Consider the following 15,238-nt stretch of genomic DNA (forward strand, 5'->3'; position numbering starts at 1 on the left):
GGAGCGGTCTGCAGTGCCCACGTCATCTGTTGCCTTTTTAACGTAACCACCAGTTTTGCCAAAGCCCCCACCATGCAGCTAACAGCGACAATGGTAATCCCCAGCCTTTCCTCTTCAAAGAGGGTGGTGATGAGAGCAGCTCCTCTTCTAGGACTGGGCAGGGCTAGCCCCCTGGGAGGGAGGCGGGGAGGGAAGGGAGAGGGAGGAGCCAGAGGCTTCACACTCTGCCACACTGCTCACCTCTCCTTCACCTTCTTTACCATCTGCACTGCTAACCAAGAACTTACCCTCCTCTTGCCCATCTCCTGCTATTACATCTGAAGCAATTATGTGTCTGCCTGGTGGGGTTCTTCTGTGAGCCAGGGTGGCCTTTGCTCTCTAGCTGGATGACACGAAGGGTCTGTTGCCAAGCCAGTACTTCTAGCTGCTATCCTATGTAGGCAGTGCCTCAGGGACAGTTAATCAGAAGTGCTGGTCTTGAAATCTTACAAGATCAAACTGTATATTCCTTCTCACTATTCCTTGTCACTATTGATCTTAAGTAGTTATTCTAACATTTCTTCCCCATAATTCATAAAGCTGATTTCCTCTCTCTTTCCTTTTCAGCAATACTGGAGTAACTGCTTCCTAAACCATTTTGCAGAAATATAAGGGTGTTCGGTTGCGTGCATGTGCGTTTTTAGCAACACATCTACCAGCCCTCTGCATGATTGATGTTGGGGGAAAAAGAAAAGTAGAAAAAAAGTCCCCAACTCATTGTGTGTTATGTGGAGGAAACGTGTATTACCAACGGGTTTAGCTTTTAAATCAAAATAATAATTACAAATGTACAACTTAGCTTAATGAATCAGAAAGCCTCTCCAGAGAACTTTGGTTTCTTTGCTGCAAGAAGAATGAGGTTCCAAAACCTTATCTAAGAACTTAGAAGCCATCAGCCAAGTCTCCGTGTTTCTCTGTGCAAAATGTCATAGTTTATATAAATGTACAATATTCAATTGTAATGCATGCCTTTGGTTGTAAGTAGCCAGATTTCTCTATGGTGTCATTTAAACATGCTACTTTTTAATTGGCCCTGTACAGTTTGCTTATTTATAAATTTATTGAAAACACTACAGGTGTTGAAAGGTTAGAATGTAGGCCTCCAGTTCATAACTTCAGTTATTTTTTTTGAGTGTGCAAACAGCTATTTTGCACTGTATTAAATGTAACTTATTTAATGAAATCAGAAGCAGTAGACAGATGTTGGTGCAATACGATATTGTGATGCATTTATCTTAATAAAATGCTAAACGTCAGTTTATCACAAGCATGTTTGACTTTAGACTGTAAATAGAGATCAGTTGTCTATTTCTGTGCTGGTAACAAGCATTGCACAGACATGGTTTCAGGTAAATAAATCTATTCTACGATAAGTTCACAGTGTGGTGCTGACTGTTCTCCGGTGGGAGGAATGGGTGATGGGCACTGAGGGCCTCCAGCCCTGTACCCTAAAGGGTTTTGCTTTCTGGTGGGGGAAGGTCTTAGACTTGACATTCTGGGGAAGAGGTCTGCTCATGTGTCACATGATCTGTAAAAATAGTCTGCCCCCAAGTATAGGGAAAACTGTCTTGTCATTGGGGTTTTCAGAGAAAATCAGATGATTTTAAAAGTAGTCAGCAGCTTGGTTACACCAGTGGAAAGATGCTTCTCCTACTGTTCCGATGGAAAATGCAAAATTCTACACTCCTACTCTGAATAGATAAAAACAAACCAGAACAGCTGCGACAGATACCAGAATTCATCCATTTGATGGTTATTTAGTGTTTATCTACCAGGCGTGGGTTTGGGGTGGGGCATTTCTGTTTTCCAAATTTCCTAAGAGGATTCTTTTACCATTTAAAAAAAGGCAGCAAAAAAATAATAAAAAATAAATTTAAAATAAATAAAAAATTTAAAAGGCAGCGAGGCAAGGATAGATGATTCTATAAATTTAATAACAAAAAACACAAATCCTAGCAACAGTAGAGATGGAAGAAATATTTTATAACATGCAGAAAAATGAACCAGAAGTATTGACACAACCAGAATTCCACTCACCATCCACCAGTGGCCCACTACTCAACACTGTCGAAGGTCTCTGCGATCAGGCAATAGATGGGCCGATGCCTACAAGTGAAAAAACCCCAAGAGTCTTACTGGATCAATGGTAATCTCTTGTTCTTAAGAAACTTTAATAATTTAGGGGGAGATGACATCTTGAGGTAATACATAATTCATATGTTAATGATAAATGAAAATACCAGCAGACATTTTAGTCAACATGAACGAAGAAAAAGAATAGCAGGAAGTATAGCAAACCCTCAAACCTAAAGCTCCAGTCATAAAAATGCACAGTAAGAAAGGTGGCATTTCAGCATAGTTAAGTGAAAATCAGAGTGTTCACTATGTGGCTGGTCATCTTGATATAAATAAGAAGATGTGTGGCCCCACTGGCAAAATCCCAGTGAGGTAGCATTCATGCCCATCAGCTGACAGATGGGCCCTGTGATACCAAGGAGGTGGAAAACTAGCCCTCGTTACACTGCAGAATAAGTAAGTAGCTCCAGCAAACGTATGGATGCCTCACCGTGCAGCCCAGTAGTGCGCCCCTGCACCCACCTTAGTGAGTCCTTCACATGTGCTGGGAAGAGTCACACACACATGTTTATAAAAGCATCAGAAACAACCTAAGTGAACAGCAGCAGCAGAAAAGTGGGTAAGTGCCTATGAGACAGGTTTAGATCACTTGGCAGCAATGAAAACAAGTAAACTGGAACTGCTAATATCGACAGGAATCTCCCTGCACAGTGGTGGTGTATACAAAGCTCAAAATCTGCAATAACAACAAAAAACATTTAAGTGCTACATATGTGGGTGTTCATTATGCCTGTTTGCATGTCTGGCTTTTTTTTTTTTTTTTTTTTTTTTATAGAATACCATCAATGTACTAGGAGAGGACATGGATGATATGGATGATGACAAGCCTTTCCAAGCAGGACACAAAATCTCAGGAGAAAAGGGATAAATTGACTGTAAAAAAGGTAAAAATTTGGAAAAAAATACACCTCTAGTGTTAGGAAAATAGATTTGCTGTACCTGACAGCAAATTCCCTTCACGTGAATGGCAAAAATCAAAGGTTGATGGATACTCCTCTCTCCCTTGCAGCTGGCTTTAGAAAACTCTATTCATTCTGATGGTGAGCATGTCAACTGGCTCAGCCTTCAGAGGGCAACTTGAAAAATCACTCAGATTTTTAAACATCCATACCTTTTTTTTTTTTTTTTTAAGATTTTATGTATTTATTCATGAGAGACACAGGCAGAGGAAGAAGCAGGCCCCATGCAGGGAGCCTGACGTGGGACTCGATCCCAGGTCCGCAGGATCACACCCTGGGCTAAAGGTGGTGCTAAACCGCTGAGCCACCCGGGCTGCCCAGATTTTATTTATTCATCAGAGACAGAGACACGCAAAGAGAGAGGCTCCCTGCAGGAAGCTTGATGCAAAAAAAAAAAGGAAGCTTGATGCAGGGCTCAATCCTGGGACCCCGGGGATCATGACCTGAGCTAAAAGCAGATGCTCAACTACTGAGGCACCCAGGTGCCCCTAACATCCATACCTTTTGATAAGCATTTCACTTTAGTGAAATCCTCCCACATATTCTCAGAATCAACATAATCCTGCTGTAGGATTGTATAGCAAAAAATTGTAAATAGCCCAGATGCCCATCAATAGGCAAGATGTTGAATAAGCTAATCATAAATACCACTGAATATCATGTAGCCTTCAAGAAACAAAAGGTAGATCTATGTGAACCAGCAAGGAGTGATACCCAATATATGTTGTCTGCCAGTGAAACATTCAAATGCAGAACAGTTTGTATAACATTTCATCATTCGTTTTTTAAAAAACAGGAGGAAGTTGGTTTCCAATAATGATGGTTACTGAGAATAACTGTAATACCATGATACAGATGGTGGATGGTGGGAGCTGGTTTTCTCACTGTTGGGAGTGGGAGGTTACAGATAAGCAGGAGTGAGGAGGCTAGGATGATTCACATGGTAATGAATTACAGTTGGACATACCAGCATAAATTCATGTTTCATTTAATACTGATACAGATGATCCTATAGAGAAATATTTCTAGTTATGTGTCTATGTCCTTGAACTAAGGACTGAAAGGGCCAAGAAGCAAGGACACTGCAGTAGCAACAAGCATACTTAGTTTCAGGTTTCTAATATTCTCCAGTGAAAGGAGTCACATCTCCTCAGAGAAATGGCAGATTCCAGAGCCAGGGCAGAAAAAGAACAATACATGCCTGGGGAACACTGAGTGTCAGGAAAGTGCAGAAGTACTAAACAAAAACCAATGATAAAGATGGGGTTATAGCAAAGGGACAGAAAAGCCGACTGCAAAGACTTTTCTGAATGGCCAAAACTAAAACAATTTCAGCAACAAAATAAAGGGGTATTGGATTATAATCCAAAGTATAAAATAAATATCCTTGAGTCTCCACTGACATAAACAGGAGAGACTAGAAATCTCCCATGCAGAAGAAATCCAGGTAATTTCTGTAGATAACCCTCCCTTCGGGGAGGTGAAGGCATAACTCCCGTTCCTTAAGTATGAGCACTGCAGAGTGACCTCCTCCCTAGAGTACATGTAAGTATGGATGGGAGAAAGTAACCCACAATGGAGAAACCTACAGACACTACCTCAGCCAAGTGATGTCATTTTGAGAGCATGTACCCTTGATCTGAAGTGATGAGAGTGGCATTTTACCTGTGGTCTTCCTCTCCAAAACACATAACCTCGGTCTAATCAAAGAGAAAACGTCTGATAAATCCCAAAGACACTCTGCAAAATACCTGACTGTTATTCCTTAAAAGTACTGAAGTCATCAAAAACAAGGAAAATCAGAAACTATCACAGCCAAGAAGAGCCTAAGGATACATGACAACTAAATGTACTCTATGGGATCCTGGAACAGAGAGAGGCAAAAACCAAAGAAATCTGAATGAACTATGAACTTTAGTTAATAATAACTTAGATATAGATCAAAAAACACCCCAGCTAACTTTGTTTAGAGGAAAATAAATATACTTGAAAATCTGCAGGAGATGGAAAATTATAAGTAAATATATAGAGCAGATAAAAAAAATCAAATGGAATCCTAGAAATGAAAAGCACAATCACCAAAATTAAAAACTAGGTGAATTGATGTGGCTTCAGAGTGGACACAGCAAAATAACGAAGTGGAAGATAGATAAGAAATTAACCAGAATACAGAGGCAAAAACAAAAACAAACCTGGAAGATACGGAAGAAAGCTGAAAATACCTGGAAGATAGACTGAGAAAAGTGACAAAGCCAAACAGAAGGTATTATTTGAAGAAATGATGACTGAGGATTTCCTAGAACTGATAAAAGATAGCAATCCACAGATGCAAGAATCCCAACAAATCCCAAATAGGACAAATTATAGGAAATCCAGCTGTGGACATGGTATAGTGAACTCCATAAAACCAAAGACAAAGAGAAAATCTTAAAAGCAGCAGAGGAAAAATAAATAAAGCCATTCCTTTACCTTTATAGGAGTGATACTTGCTGGCTTTCACAGGATCAATGGAGGCCAGAAAATGAGTGATGGCTTCATGGGCTGAAAGAAATTACTCGCAACCTAGACTTCTAAACCTGGAAAAAAACATACAGTATTTAAAGAATCAAGGTAAAATAAAGATATTTTCAGACAAACAAGAACTGAGAGCTCTTCACCAACAGACTCACACTAAGGAAAATTCTAGGTGAGCTCAGAGGTAATTGCTCTAAATGGCCTGGGGTCTCTGTCACCCAGGAGCACAGTAAAGATACTGGCCAGCTTTGGATGTAGATAGACTACAGACATGTTGCTTTCCTCCAGTAAGCAGAAGACAGACATAGACAACACTAACAAATCAACAAAAGGAAAAAAATGAAAAATAGGATAATAGAAGCTGACAGCAACCCCAAATATAGCTAATAACACTCTAAGAATAAACTAGACTTGTTATCCCTGTTGTGCTATCTCTGATAGATTTAAGCATGACCCAGATATTCCTGTTTTGAAAAACAATCCAGGCTTCTAACGAGATTCCCTGAAGCAGGAAGAGATACAAACATGCCCAGCAGTCTGCTACAAACTGTTGGGAAAACAAAACTCATCACTTTTCCATCAGAATTAGTAGAAATTATAACGTATATTTTGTAATTTCAGGAACTATTCAAAATGACTTAAGATTAAGAATATACAGAGTTGGACAGCCTGGGTGGCTCAGCAGTTTATCGCCACCTTCAGCCCAGGGCCTGATCCTGGGGACCCGGGATCTAGTCCTGTGTTGGACTCCCTGCATGGAGCCTGCTTCTCCCTCTGCCTGTGTCCCTGCCTCTCTCTCTGTGTCTCTCATGAATAAATAAATAAAAATCTTAAAAAAAAAGAAAAGAATATACAGAGTTTAACACTTCTATCTCTTTGACATTTATAAATCATTATCTGTTAAACAGTTTTCACTGAGAATTAAAAGTTTGCTTTTTAAATAAACTCTGCTGATGGACTATATGGTTGCAAAAAGTAGGATGGTGTGCACACATAGACTTGGGCAACTTAAGATTTGTTCTAGAAAAATACACAGAAAACTATTAACTGCAGTCACTTCTAAAGAACTGGGAGAAGAAAGGCAGACTGAGCCTTTTACCATATGCCCTTTTGAAAATTGTGACTCTAACTTAAAAAATATATTAGATCCTCTGATACTAACAATTTTATAGAAAGACAAAGAACTAAAAATATCCAAAGCACTGCTAAGGATAACATGAGGGGGTCTTACTTACAAATATTGACAATTTGCATAAAGCTGTGGTAATTAAGATAGTGCGGTGTAGGTGCTAGGACAGAAAATGTATTGATGGTACAGAAGAGTGTGCTCAGAGACCGATGTGCTTATCTGGAATACCTGACTTGGGACACAGCTGGCTTCATAGGTTGATGAGAGAAGCAGTTTTGCAATAATTGGTGCTTATGCATGTTTAAACATAAATGAAAAAAATCATTAAAAATAGACCCCTAGGGATTCCTGGGTGGCTCAGTGGTTTAGCACCTGCCTTTGGCCCAGGGCATGATGCTGGAGACCCGGGATCGAGTCCCATGTCAGGCTCTCTGCATGGAGCCTGCTTCTCCCTCTGCCTATGTCTCCGCTTCTCTCTCTCTGTGTCTCTTGTGAATGAATATCTGCCTATGTCTCCACTTCTCTCTCTCTCTGTCTCTTATGAATGAATAAATAAAATCTTAAAAAAAAAAATAGATCCCTACCTTACACCATACAAATGGGAGAAGAAATTTTTGACCCTGAGACACAGATTCCTTAAGAAAATAGAACTATAAAGAAAAAGATTCATGATTTAACTACATTAAAATTAAGACCCTATGTTAATCAAAAGATACTATAAAGAGAATGAAAAGTCAAGCCATAAACTGGAAGATTCTTGTCACTCCCATTCTGAATTATATCTAGAATATACAGAGAACTCCTGTGAGTCAAAAAGAGAAAATAACTCAAAAGAAAAGTAAGGAGAGAAAAGGAATTTCATAGAATTTAATTTTTTTTAAAAGATTTTATTTATTCATGAGAAACACACAGAGAGAGGCAGAGACACAGGCAGAGGGAGAAGCAGGCTCCACGCAGCAGGGAGCCCGATGTGGGACTTGACCCCGGGTCCCCAAGGAACACACCCCTGGCCAAAGGCGGCGCTAAACCGGTAGGCCACCAGGGCTGCCCAAGAAATAAAATCTTTAAAAAAAAACAGGAACTGAAACATCCATCAATGGAACAATTAGTAAGATAGGAGTGTTCTAACCACACATTACCCACTAGAATAGTATATATTATTATTATAGCAATGAAACTATATCACATAGCAATGAAAAATGAAGTATCCTACAAAATACCTGACCAGTCCTTCTCAAAACCATCAAGGTTACAAAAACAAGGAAAGTCTAAGAAATTTTCACAGCCAAGAGGAGCTTAAGGACACATGATGACTACATCTGATGTACTATCCTGGAAGGGATCCTGAAACAGAAAAAGGACATCAGGTAAAAACTAAGAAAATTTAAATCAACCACAGGCTTTCATTAACAATAATGTATCAAGGTGCTTGGGTGGCTCAGTTGGTTTATCTGCCTTTGGTTCAGGTCATGATCCCAGGCTCCTGGGACTGAGTTGGGAGTCAAGCTCCCTGCTCAGTGGGGAGTCTGCTTATCCCTCTCCCTCTACCTTATCCCCCCACTCCTGCTCTCTAACAAATAAAATCTTAAAAAATAATAATGTATCAATCTTAGTTTATTACTTACAATCAATGTACATATTAATATAAGGACACTGTGCAAGGTAATCAGAAACTATACTATCTACTCAATTTTTCTGTAAATCTAAAGTGTTCTTTTTCTTTTTTTTTTATAAATATTTTATTTATGGGATGCCTGGGTAGCTCAGCAGGTGAGCTTCTACCTTTGGCTCAGGGCATGATCCTGGAGTCCCGAGATCGAGTCCCACATCAGGCTCCCTGCATAGAGCCTGCTTCTCCCTCTGCCTTGTCTCTGCCTCCCTCTCTGTGTCTCTCATGAGTAAATTAATAAAATCTTAAACAAACAAAAAAAATATCTCAGGGTTAGGGGATTGAGCCCCGTGTGGGGCTCCAGGCCCAGCGAGGAGTCTGCTTGCGGTTCTCTTTCCCTTTCCCTCTGCCCCCATTCCCACTCATGCTCTAATAAATAAAATCTTAAAAATGTCTATTAATTAAAACAGGAATGAGTTCTGGCAGCATTAACATGGATCAATTTTTAAAATAACATTAAGTGGGGCACCTGGGTGGCTCAGTTAAGCATCTGCCTTCGGCTCAGGTTGTGATCCTAGGGTCCTGGGATTGATCCCCATGTCGGGCTCCCTACTCAGGGGGCAATCTGCTTTTCCTTCTCCCTCTGCTGCTCCCCTCTCTCTCATGTCCTTTCTCTGTCTCTCTCATAAATAAATAAAATAAAAACATTAAGATACCATGGAAAAACAAACACGACTCCATTAAGTTCAAGAACAAGCAAATAAATGTGTTTTTTAGGATCAGACATGGTAAAACCAAAACAACTGAGTAATGGCATTTTTGTACAGGTGAGAAAAATTAGTCCACTCACCACTTGTCCAAAGTTCACATACTTTCCAGGGTCAGAAAATAAAGGAAGTGTAAAGATAAAACAGTATAGCGGTTGCCTCTGACAAGGAGAGCCGGTGGAGGATGAAAGGAAAGAGAGAAAGGGCTGATACATCTAAGCACACAAGGGACTTCTGGGATTGTGAAGCATTCTATTTCTTGTCCTGCGTGGAGGATACATGTGTGTTCTATCTGTGGTTCTTTAAACACTACATGATGGGGCAGCCCCGGTAGCCCAGCGGTTTAGCGCTGCCTTCAGCCCAGGGTGTGATCCTGGAGACCCGGGATGAGTCCCACATCGGGCTCCCTGCATGGAGCCTGCTTCTCCCTCTGCCTGTGTCTCTGTCTCTCTCTGTGTATCTCTCATGAATAAATAAATAAAAATATTTAAAAAATAAACACTACATGATTTCATATACTTCTATATGTCTGCTATACTCCACAAATTTGCATTTATTAAACAATAAAAAATATTTGTCTGGCTTCTGGGCAGGTTGTGGGCCTAATGCATTGGCAAAATTAGGAGGCTGCTCTCCTGGACCTCCCTAGGGGTCTCCACGTGGCCCTGACCTCTGAGGTAGCTCCCCTCGGATTCCTCTAAGCTGAGGGAAGCTCCCTTCCTGGTCAATGTATGTCTGGCTTGAATATACACTCACATGCCGGAAAAAGCTCCAGATGGGGGCTTGCAGAGGGGTTATCTCTGTCCCTTCCTGTCACATACCACCAGGCTCAGCAAAGCAACAGCATAGGAGTGGGAAGCAGCCTGGGCCTGTGAAGTATTGGGGGTCAGCTTCAGCCAGTCAAGGAAGAGGCTTCACTCTGGGCACCACCCAGGCTGGAGGGCACAGGCCTCTCTCAGGACAGATTCCTGCTTGCCACCACTCCCACTCAATTCCTGGACAAAAACCCCCACTGCCCCAGGGGACTGATAAGGGAGATGGGTCAGTGGGCCAAGTAGGCTGAGGTCATGGATGGAAGACATCTGTCTGCCCCAGGCCCATACAAAACCAAATCTGTCACTGAGAGGGTCTCAGGGCAAATCTGTTGACCCAGCACCAAGAGGGGTCCAGCCTGCAGGTCACTGATCCTGTTTAGCCCTGGGAGGCTCTTCCTCTCCCACCCAGGCCTTGAGGGCCCGCCACAAAGCCTCCCACAAACAACAGGGAGATAGAACAAAACTGAGTTATCTTCCAAAGGAACATGGAAGCACAGACAGGCTAAGAGACCTACCCATGACCCCACAGCCAGTGACAGGACATGGACCTGACCTGAGGCTTCCACCTAGTGACAGAGAGGCCCTCGCTCTCCTACTGGAGAATAGGACTCCTCCAGTGGGGCACTGAAAGAAGGATGGGGACTCAGAACACAAGTAGCCAGCAAACACCCCCACAAACCAGAGACCTCATCAAGCACCTTGCCCTCGAGCAAGACAGATCTGATCTCAATCCAGAAAACACTCCCTAACCTAGATCCAGGAAGGGCTGCCCTATGGGGAAGGGGACCCAAATCCCAAAGGCCCAAGAAGGTAAAGGCAGATGCCTTGGCAGACATGACCAGAGCCCACCACAAGCTCTCAACCCAGTGAGAGAAGCAAGTGGGAGTTTCAGGGAGTAGGGAGCTCCTGGTTCATCCTTAATCTGAAGCCAATAAATGGACTGAATCCCTGGGTGGAATGGGATGGCCAGGGAAGGCCGCATCAACAGAAGGGGAGGCCACAGGGCCAGCCTTGGCTTACAGATTCACTGAACAGAGAGAGGACCACCCACCTTACCAATTCCAAAAAAGATTATGCACTATCATTCTGATATTCTCCTCCTGGGAATTTGCCCAAAGAAGGAAAAAGCTGTGAGTAGAAAGGAGGTCACCCGAGGGCTGTTTATAGAGACACTGGAAGACTTAAATGACAAACCAGAGCTGCTTTGTGATGATGTTGCCCTTGACAGTCTGGCTGGGAACCTTTAAATGCAGCAGGGCTGAGGACTTTAGTCCATGTTCCTTTTATGCCTCAGGTGAATAATGTTACAATGTGATAACATAGCAAGTCTTGCCTTGTGGCCTAGTGCAGATGATCGCTCAAATAGTAGCTCAATAAAATAGAAATGATAGGAGTATTTATCACATATAAGACTGGTAAAAAAATAAACAAAACAAAAAAACACTTGACACTGGTATGGCTCAGAGTGCAGGAAACAAGCTGTTGGAGAGCAATCTGACAGCATCCATCAAAGCCTTAAATGGGCATACGCTGAGACCCAGAAATTACACTACAAAGAACTTGCCCTGTGTGTCCTTAGATTATGCCAAAATATGTTGACAGTGCAGACTGTAATAATTATATACAAAACTGGAAATAAGTGTCCAGCAACAGCAGAGGGATTACAGAAACTGTTCCATCCACAGAATGGAATTCTGTGGAACTGTCAAACAAGGAAGAGCACAGACACCCTCTGGCAGGAATTTCAGTGACAGCATGACTGCTTTAGTGTAACTTTCATATACAGAGCATTAAGTGAAAGCTCAAAACTATTTTTCTAAAGGCAGTACCAGAACATTTAGTTTGTAGACAGGCACTGGGATTCAGTAGATTGGGAAGTAGGTACATTTTTAATTGTATACCTTTGAATTTTTAAAATTATGTGTACATTTACACAACACATAATTACATGTGTTAATGGAGCTATCTGGATGACAGGACAAGCCATTTCTTTACTGGTTTTCATTTGTACACATATACATTTAAAAGTGTATATATGGGGCAACCTGGGTGGCCCAACAGTTTAGTGCCACCTGCAGCCCAGGGCCTGATCCTGGAGACTTGGGATTGAGTCCCACATTGGGCTCCCTGCATGGAGCCTGCTTCTCCCTCTGCCTGTGGCTCTGCCTCTCTCTCATGAATAAAAATCTTTTTTAAAAAAGTGTATATATACTTGTACATATACGTGGTTGCATGTGTTTATATGCCTATATATATAAAACTCTATACATAAACAAAATTTATCATCTTAACCATTCTTCCGTTTGGTGGCATTAAGTACATTCATATTGTTATACAATCATCACCACCATCCATCTCCAGAACTTTTTCAACTTTCTAAATGGAAACTTTCCTCTGTTAAACATTAATTCCCTATCCCCACCCTGGCCCTTGGTAACCAACATTCTAATTTGTCTCTATGAATTTTGGTTTCTCCAGGGATCAAGTGAGCAGAAGCATACATTAGTTCTCCTTTTGTGACTGGCTTGTTACACTTAGCATGTCCTCAAGGTTCATCCATGTTGTACCATGTAATAGAGCTTCCTTTTAAAGGTTGCATTGTATTCCACTGCATGTGTGTGTGTGTGTGTGTGTGTGTGTGTTGTGTGTATATATATATATATATATATAATCATTTTATCCATCCATTCATCCAACAATAAACACTTGGGTTGTTTTCATCTTTTCACTGTTGTGAATAACGTTGCTATGAACAAGGGTGTTCACGTATCTGTTGAAGAACCTGCTTCAATTCTTTTGGCTATGTACCCAGGAGTGGAATTGCTGGGTCATAAGGTAATTGTTTAAACTTTTGAAGAACTGCCAGACTGTTTTCCACAGTGGCTGTATCATTTTACTTCCCCACCAACAATGCATGAGGGTACTTTTATTTTTAAACTGTTTTAATGGCTGCTAAGGAGACAGACTTGTAGGCTTTCTGGCTTGTTCCTGGTGTTGCTGATACTGTGTGATTTGTGAAATAAAGGACATACTCTGTGTTGTCAACACCTGACATCTTCCACGGTAATCTGGAAAAACCCCATACACCCTGGCCCTGTCTAGTGATGCCACCTGAGCAGCTCAGAAGCATCTAGACAAAAGAAGCCTCTTATTGTGCCCCAAGAGGGAAATTGATGGCTGGTGCACCACCCCCACCACCACCATCCACTGCCCCATGGCAGAGAGCTCCAAAGAAAAGTGGAAAACCTTAGAGAGGCACTTACCTCAACGGGCCCTCCCAGTGCCAGGGATTCCTGGCTGGCATGGCCAAGGCCATGGTCCCCAGAGGCCATGGTGAGGTGCTTGTCAAGTCAGGCCTCACTGCCTGTAGCCAACAGAGAATGCAGTCACCATGCAGCAGGCAGTGCCTTTGGCCTCAGGGCTGGTCAAGCAGGTCCTGCGCATGGCCTCAGAAGACCTGGTCAGACAGCTGTACAGTGAGGCCCCCACAGGCCTTCTGGGGTCAAGCCTATATAGTCTTTAGGACCCTCAAATCCCCTCCCACAGGTTTCTCAATATCTAGACTATGAAATACCTGCATCAGAATACAAAATCAAGGTGGGAGGTGATTGAAGATGTAGACTCCTGGGCCTGGGCCCTGGATTTGGATTCAGGTTTGATGCTGTGCCTGGTAATCTGTATCATTAAAAAGCATGTTGAAATGTGAGAATTACAGATTTTGGCAAAACCTGGTCTCATTCTGATGAAGAACTCACTGGCAGAAGCATGGTTCCCAAGCTAAGGCTGGCAAGGAGAGCTTCTGACATCAACCCAGTAGGGGCCCTATCTGCTAGGTCCCTGGCACACAGTAAGGATTCAGAGTGTGAAGACCCAAGCGAGAGGGCAGGGAACACCCTTTCTTAGGACCCTGCCTGCCTTCTTAGCTTTAGGATCTCCAGGAGAAAAAGGCAAGAAGGCTTCAGAGTGTTACCACCAGTCCCCAATTCCTGATGGAAAAACTGGCAGTCTGGCATATACCGTTAATGGTAATGGAATACACAATGGGCACCATACTGAACTCCTTATGGGCTTATTCCACCCTCAGCCCAGAAGTTATGGGAGCTCAGGCCACAGAACCAAACTACCTGGCCCCTGATCTGTAGCTCTGAAGTGGGGGGAGCATGGAGTTTTAAAGAATCTAACCTGATTCCAAACTGCTGCTATAAACAAACTGGAAACAGCTGAGGGTAAAGGATAGTAAGAAGTGAAAACATTCCCTTCCTTATTGGTGTGTGAAACTTCAGACACCAGAGAGTACCTGTGGTGACTGTAGGCACTTGGGAGCCCCTTCCTTGTCAAGATGCTTCTCTCCTAGGAGATGGCTCAATGGGACAGCCAGAGAACTGACCAGCCTGATTCTGTCCCTGCTTCCTGGGGCTCCCTGTCCTTGAGGTTTTTTTGTGAGACCAAGTGATAAGCAGCAAAGCCAGGTGAGATCTTCAGCACCCTTCAAATCATACTCCTCTCAATCTCTGACGTAAATCAAGTGTCTTCAATTCTACATCAGGTGCTCTAAAAATGTAGCTTCAGTTGCCTCCTAAAACCCGGTTGTGACCATATCACCGTCAGGGTAGATATGCTACAGTTGTAGTGGGAGGAGTCAGATGGATCCAGCCCAGGATGTTGCTGGGATGGAGGGGCCTGGGATGATCCAGAGGCTAGCAGAGGGCTGAGCACCAGCCCAGGAAAGGGGAGAAACATGCTGGTGCTGACAGAAGGTAATACACAGGGCCTGGGCCCCAAGGCACATCATGACCCCACAAGCATCTTAGGGGTAATAGTGACAAGCCTGGCATGCAGCAACATGTAGGCTGGGTGTGGCTAGGCTTCCTCCCCAAGCCAGGGGAATGGCAAAGAGGTTTCACCTTTTTTTTTTCCCCCAGTGCAGTGACTGATAATGGCTGCTGAGAAGAACCCGAGGCCATGAAGCTATATCCAGAGGAAGCAACGAGGCCCACAAGCGGTGTCCTCCCGGCAGTATGCTCATCTGGGAATGACCCCAACTGCTAGCTGGGCTCTTTAAACACTGCTGATCACACGGTGCTGCCCAGGCTTTGCGTCTCATACCGAAAGATACTTGAAAATTTTTGCCCATTTGAAGTTGTAGTTATCAGGTGTTCCAAGCTCCTAAAATACTGCACACTTCCATTGTTTTTTTACACTTTTGGACAGAACTTTCCAATTATATCAAAATCACATTTTGTACCACTTTTGTGTAATTTTTAGTGAGA

General features: G+C 42.6%; 1 protein-coding gene and 1 long non-coding RNA gene across 2 annotated transcripts in view; one reads left to right on the top strand and one right to left on the bottom strand.

Annotated features, from left to right (window-relative positions):
- ATP2A2 (ATPase sarcoplasmic/endoplasmic reticulum Ca2+ transporting 2) overlaps positions 1 to 1,412 on the top strand; it is a 61,069-nt gene extending 59,657 nt beyond the window's left edge. The window contains 1 exon segment of the mRNA NM_001003214.1: positions 607 to 1,412. Coding sequence (NP_001003214.1) covers positions 607 to 620 — 14 coding nt within the window. The 3' untranslated portion in view covers positions 621 to 1,412.
- A 540-nt stretch (positions 1,413 to 1,952) lies between these two features.
- On the bottom strand, positions 1,953 to 8,584 carry LOC102153400. Its single transcript, XR_005379153.1, has 3 exons — positions 7,998 to 8,584; positions 5,604 to 5,710; positions 1,953 to 2,145 (listed from the first exon to the last, which is right to left on the bottom strand). It is a non-coding gene; the product is annotated as an uncharacterized LOC102153400 (long non-coding RNA).
- Between the last annotated feature and the right edge of the window lie 6,654 nt (positions 8,585 to 15,238).

The sequence above is a fragment of the Canis lupus genome, chromosome 26 (assembly GCF_011100685.1).
Source record: "Canis lupus familiaris isolate Mischka breed German Shepherd chromosome 26, alternate assembly UU_Cfam_GSD_1.0, whole genome shotgun sequence".
Taxonomy (NCBI): domain Eukaryota; kingdom Metazoa; phylum Chordata; class Mammalia; order Carnivora; family Canidae; genus Canis; species Canis lupus.